Source organism: Cavia porcellus, unplaced genomic scaffold, assembly GCF_034190915.1.
Source record: "Cavia porcellus strain 051 isolate PalLab524CR breed Dunkin Hartley unplaced genomic scaffold, mCavPor4.1 scaffold_17, whole genome shotgun sequence".
In the NCBI taxonomy this organism is placed as follows: Eukaryota; Metazoa; Chordata; class Mammalia; order Rodentia; family Caviidae; genus Cavia; species Cavia porcellus.
In genome coordinates, this window is record NW_026947500.1 from 2,931,180 (window position 1) to 2,947,607 (window position 16,428).

The window sequence follows — 16,428 nt, forward strand, 5'->3', positions numbered from 1 at the left end:
TTCTATGGGATAAAGTATAAAATTCTGAAAGAGAACTGTTGTTAAGACAAAATAAATTAATGGGGACCTGAAATAAAATAAAATTGCAATATCCCTTTGAAACCTTCTCTTTTAGAAGTCTAAAGCTGCATACTCCGCTTTAAATGTGTACCCTAAAATTCATGTGTTGGAAATTTAATCCCAACACAGCACTGTTGAGAGATGGGGCCTTTCAAAGGTCAAGAGGGATTAAGTTGCATCTCAGAAGTGGGTTCATTATCACTAGATGCATTTGCTATTAAAGCAAGTTTGACTCACCCACACTTATACAGATCCTCTCACCCTCACCCAGGTGATGCCTTCTATCGTGTTACAGTGCAGCAAAAAGTACTCACAAGATGTGATCCTTAGATCCTAGAATTACCAGACTCCACCACCAGATTGCAAACAAATTTCTGTTTATTACAAATTACTGTCTGAGGTATTGTGTTATAGCAGCACAAAATGGATGAAGATACTATATTAAGTATAATTAAATATAATAGTTTGTGCAGAAAATACTGCTTGGTACATATTCTAATTAATTTCCAGATCATATGTACAGATCTTCTAAGCCCTAAATTTTGTTAACAACAGAGATATAAACTACTGACTTTTTTTTTAAAAAAAGAAGCTAATACCTATTATTTTCCAGTTTACAAAAAGGAGTTAGGGCCAGGGATTTAGCTCAGTAGCATAAGTGCCTGCCAGGCACGGGTCATGAGTTCAATTTCTGGTATCACAAAAAATAGAATAAGCTGTTAAAAAGCACAAGAAACATCAGAAAGCCAACTACTACACTCTAAATTTGAAAAGAGTGAGAGAAAACTGAGTTGTCATACTATCAACTACTTGGTCTCATTTCTTGCACAAGAGTCATGAACTTTTCCTACTTTCTTGCATGGAGAGTTTTATTTTCAAAGAACTTTTACAGATTTATAAAAGCTGAATCCTGGATATAAATAAACCTATCTGCAAGTTAGTTTATTTTACCATTTGACAAGAGTTTTAAAAATCAACCTGTGCTTTTTAAAATTCACAGTATTACAGAAAAGTGGTAAGTATAGAGCAAATTATAGGAAGATTAAAATGTCTACACTGTAGTTGTCAACTTAGCCAGAGGAATGTGTTTGATTGGACCTCACAGTATCCTTGAGAAAAAAATATTAAAAATACTCTTGTGTTCCAACATTTTACAAATGTTTCAATTTGGTGTCAGTACATCAGTACCATTAATGAAGCTTTTTAAAAATAATGCCTATTTGAATTAAGTCACCCTCATAATCCAAGTTTAAGATTCAGTATAAAAAACCCTATAAAGATTTCATACTGTAGGTTAAATTTTCTTGTAATTTATCTTTTTCAGATATTATTTTGAATTAAACAGAGGCAATAATGTTTTATTTCATATAATTATACTGACTAAATGTTTTGTATTAGGAAGAAACAAAGAAGAATACTGATTTCCCCTTTCTATGCTTTGCAGAGCTTCACAAGTGTAGCGAGGAAATAAGAGCTTGAGAGAAGGGCGGGAGAAGATGTGGCATGCTGAAGGGAGCAGAGGGCGAGAGCTGCGTTGGTACCAGGCAGTGTGTCTCATCACAATTTGTTTTCACAGACATTTTTTCCTTAATCAAAATGATCCCTAGGGTCTTGAGAAAGAAAATCAAACAGTATTTACAACAAAGCCTGAAGCGATATTGCTATTACTTAGGTCAAAGTGGACAAACTTGCAGTAAAAGACCATAAAAACTCTACAGCTACTCAACTTTGTAGAATACAGCCACAAAAGCAGCCATAGATAGTACTAGAACAAGTGAGTATTGCTATGTTTCATGGACCTTTATTTATGGATAATAAAATATGAATTTCATATAATCTTCACGATTGAATTATTTTTCTTCTGATGCTTTACAACTATTTGAATATTTTCAAATCATCCTTCCTTGAGCTATACAATAGGTAGCAGGAAAAAAAAAATCAACAGTGAACTGTAGTTTGCCATATACTTTATCTAAATAAAACATTTGTTACATTTTTAAAAAATCAGTAAACCTATTTTTAAGAACTAAACACAGGACTGCCAGTTAAACTAATGTTTCAGTAAAGCATCTAGGGTTCATAGTAACCAACAGTGTAAAGAGTGTACAGGGAGTCTACTCAAAAGCACAGAATTAGTGAATATGAATCTGGAATGCTTAACTGCAAGACATGTTTTAATCTGTTTCTTGTAAGAACTACCCTGAATTAAAGTACAATTGTTTTGAGGTTTTTTTTGTTTGTTTTTGGCTTTTTTGTTTGTTTGTTTTGCGACAAGGTCTTGCTATATATTTCAGACTACCCTTGAAAACACTATGTATTTTAGGCTGGCCTTGAACTTACAGTGATGCATGTGTCTTCCTCACCCTTTTGTGTGCTGGACAGGCATGCACCACCACATCCAGCTCTAAGTACTGCAACTATTAACTTTTTTTTTTTTTAAATTGGTACCAGGGATTGAACTCTCAACTGCACGCTTGCAAGGCAGGCGCTTATGCTGCTGAGCTAAATCCCCAGCCCCTAACTATTAAATTTTTAAAAGCAATGTTTATGGGTCATAAGAAACAATGAAGAATATCAAATATGACTTGTGATTTTTAGAAAATATAATTTAAATCTTTTGATAGAATCCTGAATTATTCTAATTTTTAAGCCAGAAATGGCTCAAGACACAAATGCCAATAAGCATATACTGTACAAACCACTGAAAATTAGATGCTTTGAAATAGTATGTTTTTTATGAGTGATATAGAATAATTTATAAACTATTAAGCTTTGCAGCTTTAAAGAATTTTCCACAAGACAAATAATTATTATTCACTCTTTAATAAACTGTTCTTATAAAAATAAAAAATAAATGTCGAGTTTTTGCTGTAACAAATTAGCTTAATACCACATCTAATAAAAAATATTTCCCATTGCTAGCATCAGATAGGAAAATACCCCTATATTTTGGTATTTTCTCACCTAACAAAGGATGGTCAGAGGTCATATCCTCTCCTCTCCCCACAGTTATAGCTGCTGGAGACAAAGTGGGAGGTGGTGGGGTTCTATCCATCCGAACACATTCATCAGACTCCTCTGGCATTTCTTCTTCACATACATCTTCTACTTGATAAACCTGCAATGACAAACCACATTACCTTAAAATGTTTCCAAAAACAACATCTATTAAGGTACTCTAAATTTTTAAAGTTAAATTCTAAGTATATTAAACTTAAAAACAAAGTAAAATGACTATTCTGACAAGTAGAAAGGAAAACTTTAAAGTCACTTAAATGAAGTTTTTCATTACAATTAATATTTCACTGAAAGCCAGCTTCAGGTCAGTTATCTAGGCCAAAAATTACTAAGGTTTCCAAATTGATTAGTTAAGGGTGGAAATATTTTTAATTTTAAAAATTAAAAAGTTTTTGATTTTACAAATAACTATTTCAAGAACTATACTACAATTTAAGTACATTTCTACTTGTCATAAATCAAAACAGATACTAGCAATTTTCACAGGCATACTTAAATAAACTTCTAAACTACCAAGTAATATTATTAGGAAATACAATGCCAGGAGGACAATATCCCAGGCTTCTATCACTATTATAATCATTATTATTATTTATACTAAAGATTACATTGTAACCCAATATCTACAAAAAAGGTATACCATTTTCTTTCCTTTTCTGTTCTACTAAAGAATCTAATGAATTACATAGGCTAATGTTAAGTGTATAGAAAACAATAATGAGTACACACACACCCTAATCCATATGCATATGTTTTTTATTTCTCCAATATTGTTCCATGCTTATAGAGAAATATTTTAAGCCTACCTTGTTATCTGGTTATAAACATTATACTTAAAAGGGGATACAGAATCAAAAGTACTCTAGAAGGAATTGTGTAACTAGAAATTACTGACTTATCAATGATTTATTAAAGTTTACAGAGTGTATTTCTAGAGATTGATTTTAACTGACCATCACTTAACCATTATTTATAAAAAATAGATTACTGAAAATAAAGGCACAAAACAGTCAACTTTTCTTCTTAAAGCTTTTACTTAAATCTGTTTTTAAAAATTATTTAACCAAACTGATTATTATGCCAATAAATGTTAACAAAATGAAAAAAAACTTGAACAACATTCATAAAATAACTTTAAGTGACACCTAACATTTAATTATCTATTGAAAAAGTTTAATGATTTGAAGTATATAAAATTAAATATGAAAGTCACTAAGATTTCTGGATCAAACAACTACCATGGGTTATAAAAGACTATGGAGTGTCATCTATAAAGGTATACATAACAACGAGTCATAGAGGTTTTTAAAAAACAGTCCTTCTGGGCATGAGTTACATGCCTATAAGCCAGAACTGTGGAAGGCTGAAGCAGGAGAATTCCAAGTTCAAGCTTGGCCTAAGCAATTTAATGAGTTAGTGAAACCCTGTCTCAAAAAATTATAAAATGGCTCAAAATGATGCTCAGTGTCAAGGCTCTAGGTTCAATCCCCAATGCCATAAAATTTAAAAATACAAATAAAGTCTTGAGCCAGGTGTGGTGGCACATTGTATAATCCCAGCACTTAGGAAGCTGAGGCAGAAGGACCGCCATGAGTTCAAGGCCAGTGGGGGCTACATAGTGAGTTCTCAGCTAGCCTGAACTACGTAGTGAGATCCTATATCAAAAAACAAACAAACAAAAAGAAAAGACAAGACAGAAAGGAAGAAAGTCTTTCCAAGTCTCTATTAAGAACAAAACTTTCTCCTTTTTTAAAACCTAAAAACTGTGTTACTGATAATTTTGTACCAAATATGATATACCAAGCTACTAAGTAGGTAACATTTTCATAAAGCTATCGACTCACAACCATGCATCTGGAAAACTGTTTCACTAACAGACTCCTTACCTGACCTCGGGGTCTCAGAAGGGTAAACAGTGATTCATTACTGTACAAGGCAACTCTTATAGCTGCCAGTACCTGTTTATAACAGTAACTTTAAAAAGGCAACAAGCCCAATATAGTATAAATCATCCAAAAATATCTGGAGGTTAATAAAAGAAATTTTTTTCTAGTACCCAAAGGTATCTGCTGGTATAGTGATTAATTTCCCTGAGGAAATTAATTCATGTTAATTAGACAAATAAGGTTTTATTAACTAGTTTTTATCTACATAGCATTTTCTTTAGTAGATATTTTTCTTCTAAAGAATACCATCTTTTCTTAAAATGCTGACATTCTGTTTAATCTTAGCTGCTATCATGTTATTCAAACATCTGCTACACTATCTTTAAGGAATCAAAACTTGATTATACATAGAATTGATTTTTTTAAAAACAATGAAATTGTTTTTAAAACACTGTAAATGTTTAGAATACTGTAAAATACTTTTCATTCTTTATAGTTAAAGCTAACTATGTTACTTTTTCCAGATCTCCCATGTAAAAGCAAAATAACAGAAGTGGACAAAAACAATTCTATCATAAACATCTTGCACAATCAGCACAAAGAAATCTAAATGCAAGAACTAAAATAGTGAAACAAGCAAAGATGTGGAAGTTTTGCTCGCAAGATCATTAGGAAACTGCACATCACAATTTCTGTTTAGCTCATAACTATAACTATTCTAAAAATAACAAAGACTGCCAAACTTACCTCAATTAAGTCCATTATTCCCATCTGTCTCCCTTTCCTAAATAAACTGAGGAACATTTGTTTATTAGTTCTAAATTATCTACCCTCAACATCTTATTTATACCCAAATCTCAAATTTAAAGTTAATAGATCTTTTAAAAACTACTGATTTTACTTTGATAATTCACCTTTATCTTTCAAAATTTCATACCTCTTAAGAAATAAATTTCTTTCTATCTTTAAATATTTGAAACAACCAAGAAAGAGTAATTTGCTAAGAAATGTGTTTTGATAGAAAAATACATTTAGTCAAAGATAATGAAAAGAAAAATACAGCAATTTACTAAACAGAACTATGTTACTCAAAGAAATGTAAAAGATAAGAAAATGTAACAAGAACATCTACAGCAAACATAATAACCATATTGGCAACAACAAAGTTATTAATTTCATGGGAAAAAAGTCCTCCAGAAATGAGATATGAAACTTTTGTAATCTATAAAAGGAGAAGGGCAAGAAGCACAAAACAGAACCTTAAATATTTTCAGCTTTAATTTAGTTTTTCTTTTTTCTTTTGGTTTGAAACAGGGTCTTCCTATGTAGTTCCAACTGGTTCTTGAACTCATTATGTAGCCTAGGCTCTCCTCCTGACTCTGCCTCTCAAGTATTGGGATTACAAGAGTGCACCACTGTGCTCTGCTTAAATTAGTTTTTAAAATGTTGAATGTTTAGTGTTTCTATCCTAATGTTTCCTCTAAAAAAAATTGGAAAAATACAAGGAATATTAGAAATGTTTTTTTATTTGTTAAAAACCAAATCATTGAACTAGGTAAGAATAAATTTACATTAAACTTGATTTCTTTGAAGGTATAGTACATTTCCTAAACCTGAGTTGTTACACATCCACTGTAAACAATTCAAAAATCCATGAAAAGAGAATTTAGATATAATAACAAACACAAATTTATTTCTAACACTTGTTTTTTGTCAAATTTTGGTTTTTAAAAGGGATTAGGAAGTAGAATTCAATTCCTTTTTTTTTTTTTTTTTTTTTTAATTGTTACGGGGGATCAAACTCACGACCACCTGCTTGCAAGGCAAGTGCTGATGCCGCTGAGCTAAATCCCCAGCCCCCTAGAATTCAATTTCATACTGGTAAGAATAAAACACCTATATATTTGTAACCTAAGATCCAAAATGTTTCCCATTAATAAAGAAACTTTAAAATTCCTTTCTTTTCTGAGTTAATGGTTATTTCGTTTTAAATAATATAAATCTCTTCTAGGAATATTCTTCGGTTACAAATTACGAATTTGATTAACTGACTAAACATTTAGAGACTTTATTTTACCTTTATTGTAAATTGTTGTAAGTTATGAAGTCCTTTAGACTATTTTTTTTTTTTGTCTTTTTCTTTTTTATCGGTACCAGGGATCGAACTCACGACTGCCTGCTTGCAAGGCAGGCGCTTATGCCACTGAGCTAAATCCCCAGCCCCTAGATTATTTTTTTTTTAAACAGATGACTTTCTAGGCAACAGTAAGATTTTTAGAGGTTTAGTTTGATAAATTTCACTACAATTTCAATTACTCAAAACTTATTTCTTCCCAATGGATTTTTTCATTCTCAGTATTAAAAGTCATCTACTGAGACTTGTAAGTTTTTAAAATAAAAAATATTTTTAGCATTTATTTTCCCATAGTAAAATTTAAAAATCAGTTAATTTGGGGGTGCTGGACTCTTTTTTCCTAGAATAAAAGGTTTTTTTAAGTTTTAATTATAAAATACAATTTTATCAAAAAATTACATCATATATGCACACCTCCTCCACCTTGAAACAAAAGCCCCTTAAGGCCCAGGACTTCAGACTGCACACAATCAAAAAGGTTATCTAGATAAACCATACGTTTAAGAACATACAAGCCAACAGAAGGGATCTATGAAGGATAATCACCTTAAGAGAAAAAACTTTGTGCAGATGACACTGGTTCAAATGCATTCCCTTGGGGAAAAAAAATCAACTCTGTAAAGATAGCAGATGGATTTGTTTAAATAGTAATAAAATTAACGAGGGACTTTAATAACCATCACAAACTATTAAGCATGCAACCACACTACAACAAAAAACAGCATTTTTTCCCATATAGCATGTTTTCCAGAATACCACCACATGGAAATTCCAAGCTTTTTAAATTAATAGGCATTTATATTTAGCAATATAATATAGTGTGGGAGAAAACAGTTTTACTTTCAGTTCATCAAGAAAGTCAAAGAGCTTCCAAGGGCTTACCACTGGTGGATCAACAGGTGCTGGTGGTTGTACTTGCAGGTTTACCGCAACAGTCTGTGGAGGAGGAAGAGTCTGAAATGGCAACTGGACCAAAGCTTCTGCAGCTGGAAGCTCCTCTTCGGACACCAAAGCATTCTGCACCAAAACCTGGCCCTGGGATAGAATTTCAGGCTGCACTTGTAAAGACTGCATAGACTGTAAGGGCAGTGGTGGAATCTGAGCTGGAGGAGATGTCGACATGTGTGGAGGGGTTGCAATTGGGATTGGAGAAGACTGTAGGGTTGAATACTGCTGGTGTGGTGTTGGAGACACAATCTGCTGACCTGGGGACACCAAGGCAGACTGCTGAACTGGGCCAATGTGTACAACAGGGGAAGGTGGAAGTGGAAGATGGGATGGAAGATTCAGCTGTGCTGTAGGTTGTACCTGACTAGCAGCAGGCGGCTGCAAATTTGGCCCTGGCTGAAGAGCTGATGACACAAGAGGGTGTGGCTGAATAAGTGCTTGTGGATGAATAATTATAGTAGGAGACTGACTTGGTGAATGAGGTGGTGGAGGAGAAACCACTACAGACTGCTGTGCTGACTGTGACTGATTCGGAGATACCGTTAAAGGCGGGGGATGGCTCTGAATCGGTGAACAATGCTGTGACTGAGCACTGCTGGGAGCTGGAGGAAGGCCATGGTTTTGGAGTGGTAAACAGTGCTGGGATGGGGGTGGATCTTGAGTTGAATTCTGAAGTGTGATTGGCTGAATTTGCTGTTGCTGCTGTTGTAGTATCAATTGATGATGGGAAACCTTGGGAGGTGGTGAATGAAGAGGAATCTGTTGATGTTTTATTAGAGAATGAGGCTGAATTGGAGAATATGAAGCTGTGAGAGAAAAAAATGACAATTAGTACTGATTTCAAAAATATTCATTAGAAATTTAAAAATAAATCAAAAGGAGGAAAGTTTTCACATCAGAAGGTCATAATCTTTACAATTCTGTTACAAGTCTTTTAGGTAACAGTGAAATGAAATTTTATGACAAACTGCTTTTCCTTGGAAAACTATAAAAATTTGATAAAAATAAGTTGTACTGTGGTAAAATGATCACAATTAAGTTGTGAGTAGTTTCCCTAGTCAGTCATGCCTCTTCTCCAAACCCACACACGTTTAGAAACAGAGAGATGCTGATGAAACCTACCCACCTAAGAATGGAAACTGGTTTCACTAAAAGATAAATTGAATGATTCCTTAATGTTATTAAGATATAAAATTATATACAGTTAAACCCGATCTAAAGACAGGGCAGAATTTTTTCTTAAATCTCAGAATGTAAAGACAAAACCTATGTAACATTTTGCATCTACTTTTATATTCAACCGTATTTATGACAAAATCATTATAAAAATTTCCAACAACTTTTCTCATGTTTTTACATTTCGTTATTTTTAAAATTTGGGGGACCTTTAAAGAAATTCACAATTGATTAATATCTCAAGAAAGACTGTTCAGAAGGTTCCATAACTATCTACTAATTATAAAAAGGGGGGGGAGACTTAAGGATGTAGCTCAATGATAGAGCTCATGCGTCACAAGAGTGTAGGCCTGAGTTCAATCCCCACTACCACAACAAAAAGAACAAAAAAAGAAAAACAGGTCTGATGCTTCATCTAACAAAATAATTCTCACATAATAATTAGACTAACACTTCAAACTAAGACTGTTAAGCCTTTAAAAAGTATTGATATTATAGATTATATTACATCACTAAAGAAACAAAATTAATTTTAGATTCCACAGAATGGCTTCCAGGGGACTAGGGTGCTTTATTTTTTTTGTCTTTTTCTTTTTATCGGTACCAGGGATCGAACTCACGACTGCCTGCTTGCAAGGCAGGCGCTTATGCCGCTGAGCTAAATCCCCAGCCCCTAGGGTGCTTTCTTATCTCTCATTTGCATTTATAAAATGCCTGTGAGATCACAGGCATTATTATCCTTCTTCTGCATAAAATACATTTTTTACAATCATAACAGAAAAAGCCCAAAATTTTAAATTGAGAACATTCTTGAAATACAATGGATATTATACTAATAATTTTTGCATTCTAGTAAGTCATCTTTTTATATTCTAGAGTTGATAATCCAATAGATCAATGATATGTCCTTTTCTAACTTAAATTTTTCTTGGATCAGAAGTCAAACTAAGTTTATATATTTTTATATTAGTCTGTAAGCACATACAACAATCACATATATAGAATAATTATCGAAATATGTGAAACAATGCCTCTGTATAAGAAAAGCCCATACTTCCAGGAAGATGGGGAGGCAGTAAACTGCAGAGAAATCAGCCTCTCTGAGAGTCACCGTCAAGATGCTGGAATATAGCATCATGAGGAAGACAAGAAGGAAGAATCTGAAGTGCAAACGGAGGCCCACAGAGTGAGTAAAAAGAAAAAGTTCAAGGAAGAAGATGCTAACTGGCAGCGTCTCACCGTGGGACGGACTCTCTGCATGAGAGGAACTATTCCAATCTGGGGATGCCCAGTCACTGTGACAGTGATGTCTGGAGACCCCGAAGGCCTCTGCAGAGAAACACAGCAGTGGAGGGGAGCAGCAGACACAGAACACTGTACTGGCTGGTGGTGAGTGCAGAGGACTCAGTCCTCCTGCAGAGAGAGAGCAATTAGCCGAGAGCCATTTTAGAGAAGGGCTGGATAAACCCTGAACCTAGAACTGCGACCTGCTTCCTCTAGCAGCTCCCAACAGGACACAGACTCGGAGAAATTGCTTGGACTGTGGGAAGCCAAATGAGTCTGGTCTCAAGGCAGGACAGCTGAGATTATCCATTACTCTGCCATGATGCAACTACTGGCCTGCTGGGATAAACTGACACAATCCAGAACTCTGTCTCCACAGAGCCAAGAGAGAATCTTGGAAGTGACCTGTTTTTCTTTGTCATATTTTTTTTCTCTTTCTTCTTCATTGTTTTTATATGAGTGTGAAAGTGGTTCCTAACCTCTTTGTGGGTGTGACTCTGTTCTGTTCTTCCTTTTATCTCTTCCATCTCTTTTCCTTCAGTTGTCTGTACCAAATTGCCATGATCCCCTTTTTGTCTTCCAACCTTACTTCTAATCTCTTTCTCTTCTTCCACTTCTCTATTTTCTCCTTAACCCATTTTAAATTTGAACACTCGAGAGCAAAATTGACACAGTACAGACTTACATACTGAATATAATTATCTGGTTTATTTTACATCTTATTATATAACCACAAATCTAATTCATATGGCTAAATTAAGGGTTAGCTCAGTTTGTTGTCTAGGCTGTATTTGATGCTACTGGTAGTATTATAGCCAAAATTGACAAAACTGTTCTAAACAGTTGTTGGTCTTGGTATCTCATGACTGAGATTGACTAAAGGTCACAGAATATACACAGGAACTCAGCCAAACAACCAACAACTTCTCATCTGTAACAAACTGAAGAGCTAAGAACTTCCAACAGACTCAAACCGAAAAACCAGCTATTCCTGGAAGATACTTCAGAGAACTAATCATCACGTAAGAGTCCTAAATACTACCAATAAAGCAATCCACCATAAGCAACTTACAACTATCACCCCAGGAATTAAACTAAAAAAGGAGAGAAAATAAAACAAGACACTTAAGCAAAATGCAACTTTAGATATCCAATTCACCAAAGGCAAAGCCAGGGGGCAATGAGGTGAGACAATTCAGCTCCCCCCAGGTCTCTCTGAAGTGGAAACAACAAAGCAACTGAATGAGGTTCTAGAAAAAATGAAATCAGAAATAATCTCTCAGATAACTATAGAGATTACCAAAATTTATACCATGCTTAGTGATGTTACTGCAAACACAGACAAAAAAAAAAAAAAAAAGATGAGCTTAAGAAAATTATGGCATAGGAAAGAAATGTGATCCATAAAGTAGATTCAAGCAGATATCCAGGAGAATAAAAACTCCACTGAAAGTATTCGAAGCAGATGAGGCCAATGTGACGACAGGATCTCAGATATTGAAGACAGGCTTGTAGTTAGTGACCAGAAAAAGAAGGATTTCTCAAAAATAGCAAGGGACAATCAAAAATGAATCCAGCAGCTACTAGATGAGACAAAGAAGAATAAGATTAACTGGAGTCAATGAACAAGCAGGAGATATCATAAATGACATTAAAAAATGTTCACAGACATCATGACAGAAAATTTTCCCAGTAGAGAAAAAGAATTTGACATGCAGATAAACAAGGCATGTAGAACTCCAATTAGCAATGATCAAAAAAAAAATCTACAGCCAGGCATATCATAGTCAAGATTCCTGAAATTCAACACACAAATATAATCCTAAAAGCTGTTAGGGAATAAAAACAAATCACCTATAAAGGAAAGCCCATCAGAATTACAGTTGACTTCTCAGCACAAACTCTCAAGTCAAGGAAAGCTTGGAGTGAAATAGTCCCAAGTTCTAAAGGAAAACAATTTTCAACCCAGACTGATGTATCCTGCAAAAACTATCTTCAAAATTGACAGAGAATAAGATATTTCCATAACAAAGAACATCTAAGGAAACGTGTAACCATCAAACCAGCGCTCCAAAATGTTCTGAAGGATATTTTAGAAAGAAATAATAAGGACTACAGTTCCAGAACACGAACAGAAGGAATCTACCAGGGAAGCAAACAATTAGAAGAAGGAAGAAGAAAAAAAAAAAACAGTAGAGCCAACAACAGAAAAATAACATGACAAGGGTAAGTCAATACATTTCAGTTATAACCACCAATGTTAATGGTCTCAATTCACAAGTCCCAGGACACAAACTGGCAGAATGGATTGAGAAACAAGGTCCAACAATATGCTGCATACAAGAAACACATTTAATTTTAAAAAAATTCAGACTGAAAATCAAAGAATGAAACATAATATTCTATGTGACAGGAATCTGGAAAAAGGCAACGGTAATTATTCTATTTGCAGACAAAGTGAATTTCAAGCCAAGATTGATTAAGAGAGATAAAGAAGATCACTATATCCTCATACAAGGAACAACAACTGAGGAAGAGATAGCAATCATAAATATATATGCAACAAATACTAATGCACCCAACTATATAAGATAATTACTAATGGACATGAAAAATCAAGCCCTAATACAAATGTACTTCACTGTCACAAAAAAGACAGATGAACTAGACAAAAAAATCAACAATGAAATTTTAGAACTAAATCAAACTTTTGAACAAATGGACTTAGCAGATGTCTATAGTGTTCTATCCCACATCAGAATACACGTTCTTCTCAGCTGCATATGGGACATTCTCCAAGACAGACCATATACTAACTTACAAAGCATCCTTAAGTAAATGCAAAGGAACTGAAATTATCCCATGCATACTATCAGACCACACTGCAATGAAATTGGAAATCCATGCCAAAGGAAACCACAAGAACTTCATAAACACATGGAAATTAAATAGTACCCTACCAAACAACCAATGAGTAACAGATGAAACTAAACAAGAAATTAGATAGTTTTTACAGTTTAATGATAATGACAATACAACATACTAGAACTTGTGGGACACAATGAAAGCAGTCTTAAGAGGAAAATTTATAGCAGTAAATACTCATGTCAGGAAAATAGAACAAGCACATATAAACAACTTAATTTGAACTTCAAACTTCTAGAAAAAGAGATAAAAACGAAAGAAAAAAACAAACAAACAAACAAAAAAACAGACCCAAAGATCAATGGAGCAGATTAGAAGAAGCAGAAACAACTCCAGACACACTAAGCCACCTCTATCTTTGACAAAGAAGCCAAACACATTCACTGGAAGAAAGGGAGCCTCTTTAATAAATGATCCTGGAAAAACTGGCTCTATATTGCCAAAGATTAAAACTGGACCTATATCTTTTACCATGTACCAAGCTAAAATCAGACTGAATTGAAGATCTTTTTTTTTTGGGGGGGGGGGGTTTCCCTTTTTATTGGTATCGGGGATCAAACTCACGACTGCCTGCTTGCAAGGCAGGCGCTTATGCTGCTGAGCTAAATCCCCAGCCCCTGACTTGAAGATCTTAATATTAAAACAGAAATATTAAATCTGCTGGAAGACAGAGTAGGTAAAACTCTTGAAGACATTGGTATAGGCAAAAACTTTATGAAGAAAACTCTGATTGTATAGGATCTATCCCAAAGAATCAATTGGGATCTCACTCTATTGAAAAGCTTTTGCACAGTAAGAGAAACCACCAGCAGAGTGAAGAGACAGACCAAGACATGGGAGAAAATGCTTGCCAGCTGTTCCTCAGACAAAGGATTACTGTTAAAGAACATATGAAGAACTCCAAAAAATCAGTCTTCCCAGATATAAAGACCTAATCAAAAAATGGGCATCTGAGATGAATACACAGATGAAGAAATACAAACTGCAAATAAATACGTGAAAAAATGTTCAACATCACTGGTCATTCAAGAGATGCAAATTAAAACAGCACTGAAATTCCACTTTACCCCAAAAAGAATGACTATTATCAAGAAATCAAGTAATAATAAATGCTAAAGGAACCCGTCTTCTACTGTTGGTGGGAAAACAGACTGGTGTAACCACCATGGAAATCAGTGTGAAGATTCCTCAAAAAAACTAGCCCTGGAGGTCTCATTCAACCCAGCTATTCCCCTTCTGGGTATCTTTTCAAAAGAATTAAAAACATCATACCACATCAATATATGTGCACCCATGTTTATAGCAACACAACTTGTAATAGCCAGATCCTGGAAACAATATAAATGCCCATCCACTGAGGAATGGATAAAAAAAATGTGGTATTTTTATATAGTGGGGTACCACTCAGCCATAAAGAATAAGCTAGAGACTTTTATAGGTAAATGGATACAACTTGAGGCCATCCTCATTAGTGAAATAAGATACACATGTAAAACTGCATTGTCTCATTAGTATAAGAGACTGAAAGAAACAATACATATTTATGCATATGTGTATGTATACACATATGTATATTAAAAATAGTTAAGATAGTTAAACTACTGATTTCTCTGAATTCACTGAAGAGAAATATTTGTGCTGGTATTGTTAAGACAATTAATGCAAATGTCTTGTGCTCTGAGTGAATGATTTGGGGATAAAAAGGTGCAATGTATGCACCACTGTTGCCCCCTGATTGATGTATTTTGAAAAATTTTTTTTCTTTTTCTCCTTAAAATAAAATGGATTTGGGGAAAAAATCATTAGTCAAGATTGTATGACTTCTCAAAATCATATGCTTCAAATTAAATAAATAAATAAATTTCTTTAAAAAAAAAAAAAAGGCCGGGGATTTAGCTCAACATCGTAAGTGCCTGCCCAGCAATGCAAGGTAGTGAGTTTGATCCCATACCAAAAAAAGAAAAGAAAGAAAAGCCCAATACTCTAGAGAATCATGTCATCTTGCTTAATTTCTCTGATTTCAAACATTTCATTATTGTCAGGGTGGCCTTATATTTGGAGAATTAAAGATTGGTATCATTTCTTTCACATATATACATATATTTTAAGACTATTATTTATCACAACATTATATCAATAGTTACAACAAACCCATGAAGTGCACAGCATACTATACTAAGCTAACATATTACAGATTAACATAAATTAAACGACTTTCCTAAATCACCTGAATATCAAGGGTAGCACTGTATCTTAAAGAACCCATAACCCCAAGTCTAGGAGTCTGTACAGAGTGTGTGCCCCAGCCCTCAAACTTCCTGTACTGAAGTCTTAACCTCATTGTGACTATATTTGAAGAAGTCGTAAGCCCTGACATAATAAGACTGTGTGTATATATATATATTTCTTTTGGTACTGGTGATTGAACTCATGATCTTGTACTTGCCAGGCAGGTGCTTATGTCACTGAGCTAAATCCCCGGCCCACGATTGTATATTTTTAAGAAGAGCTCTCACAGAGTTCCTCCATTGTGCACTTACTTGAAAGAAAGGCCAAGTGAACACATAGCAAGGAAGTGCCTATCCCCAAGCCAAGAACAGAGCCCTCACCAGAAACTGAATTATTGCCAGACAGTAATCTTGCTTGGGGCACTCTGGCTACCCAGTGTATGATATTTTGTTATTTCAGCTACAGCAGACTAATTCAGAGTCTTCTCACTACATACTCAACTAATGTCTGTAAAAAAACCTTTTTTTTCAACTATACTAGCTTCATAAAAGCTTTAAAAACTGCTTTAAGTGGAGTGTGCTGGCACATGCCTATAATCCAAGTATTTTGGAGGCTGAGGCAGGAGGATTATAAATTGGTGGCTAGCCTGGGCAACTCAGTGACTTAGACCCTTTCTCTAAAGAAATAAATAAGGCAGGGGATGTAGCTCAGTGTAAAAGTCCTGGATTTAATCCCCACCCCAATAATAGACAGACAAACAGATGGAGC

At 34.4% G+C, this 16,428-nt stretch overlaps 1 protein-coding gene across 12 annotated transcripts in view; it reads right to left on the reverse strand.

Annotated features, from left to right (window-relative positions):
* Window positions 1–16,428, reverse strand: part of Phc3 (polyhomeotic homolog 3) — an 82,986-nt gene that overhangs the window by 30,084 nt on the left and 36,474 nt on the right. For 8 of the 12 annotated variants that reach the window (XR_010039987.1, XM_063227138.1, XM_063227132.1 and 5 more), the window contains 3 exons: window positions 7,981–8,852; window positions 7,645–7,692; window positions 3,025–3,178 (listed from right to left, as the gene is read on the reverse strand). Coding sequence is in view for 11 of the 12 variants with exons in the window: in XM_063227138.1 (XP_063083208.1) it covers window positions 3,025–3,178; window positions 7,645–7,692; window positions 7,981–8,852 (1,074 nt within the window). In the remaining variant the exon portion in view is untranslated. The remainder of the gene's footprint in view (window positions 1–3,024; window positions 3,179–7,644; window positions 7,693–7,980; window positions 8,853–16,428) is intronic. The other 4 variants (XM_003463528.5, XM_063227140.1, XM_063227137.1 and 1 more) reach the window with 1 other exon arrangement.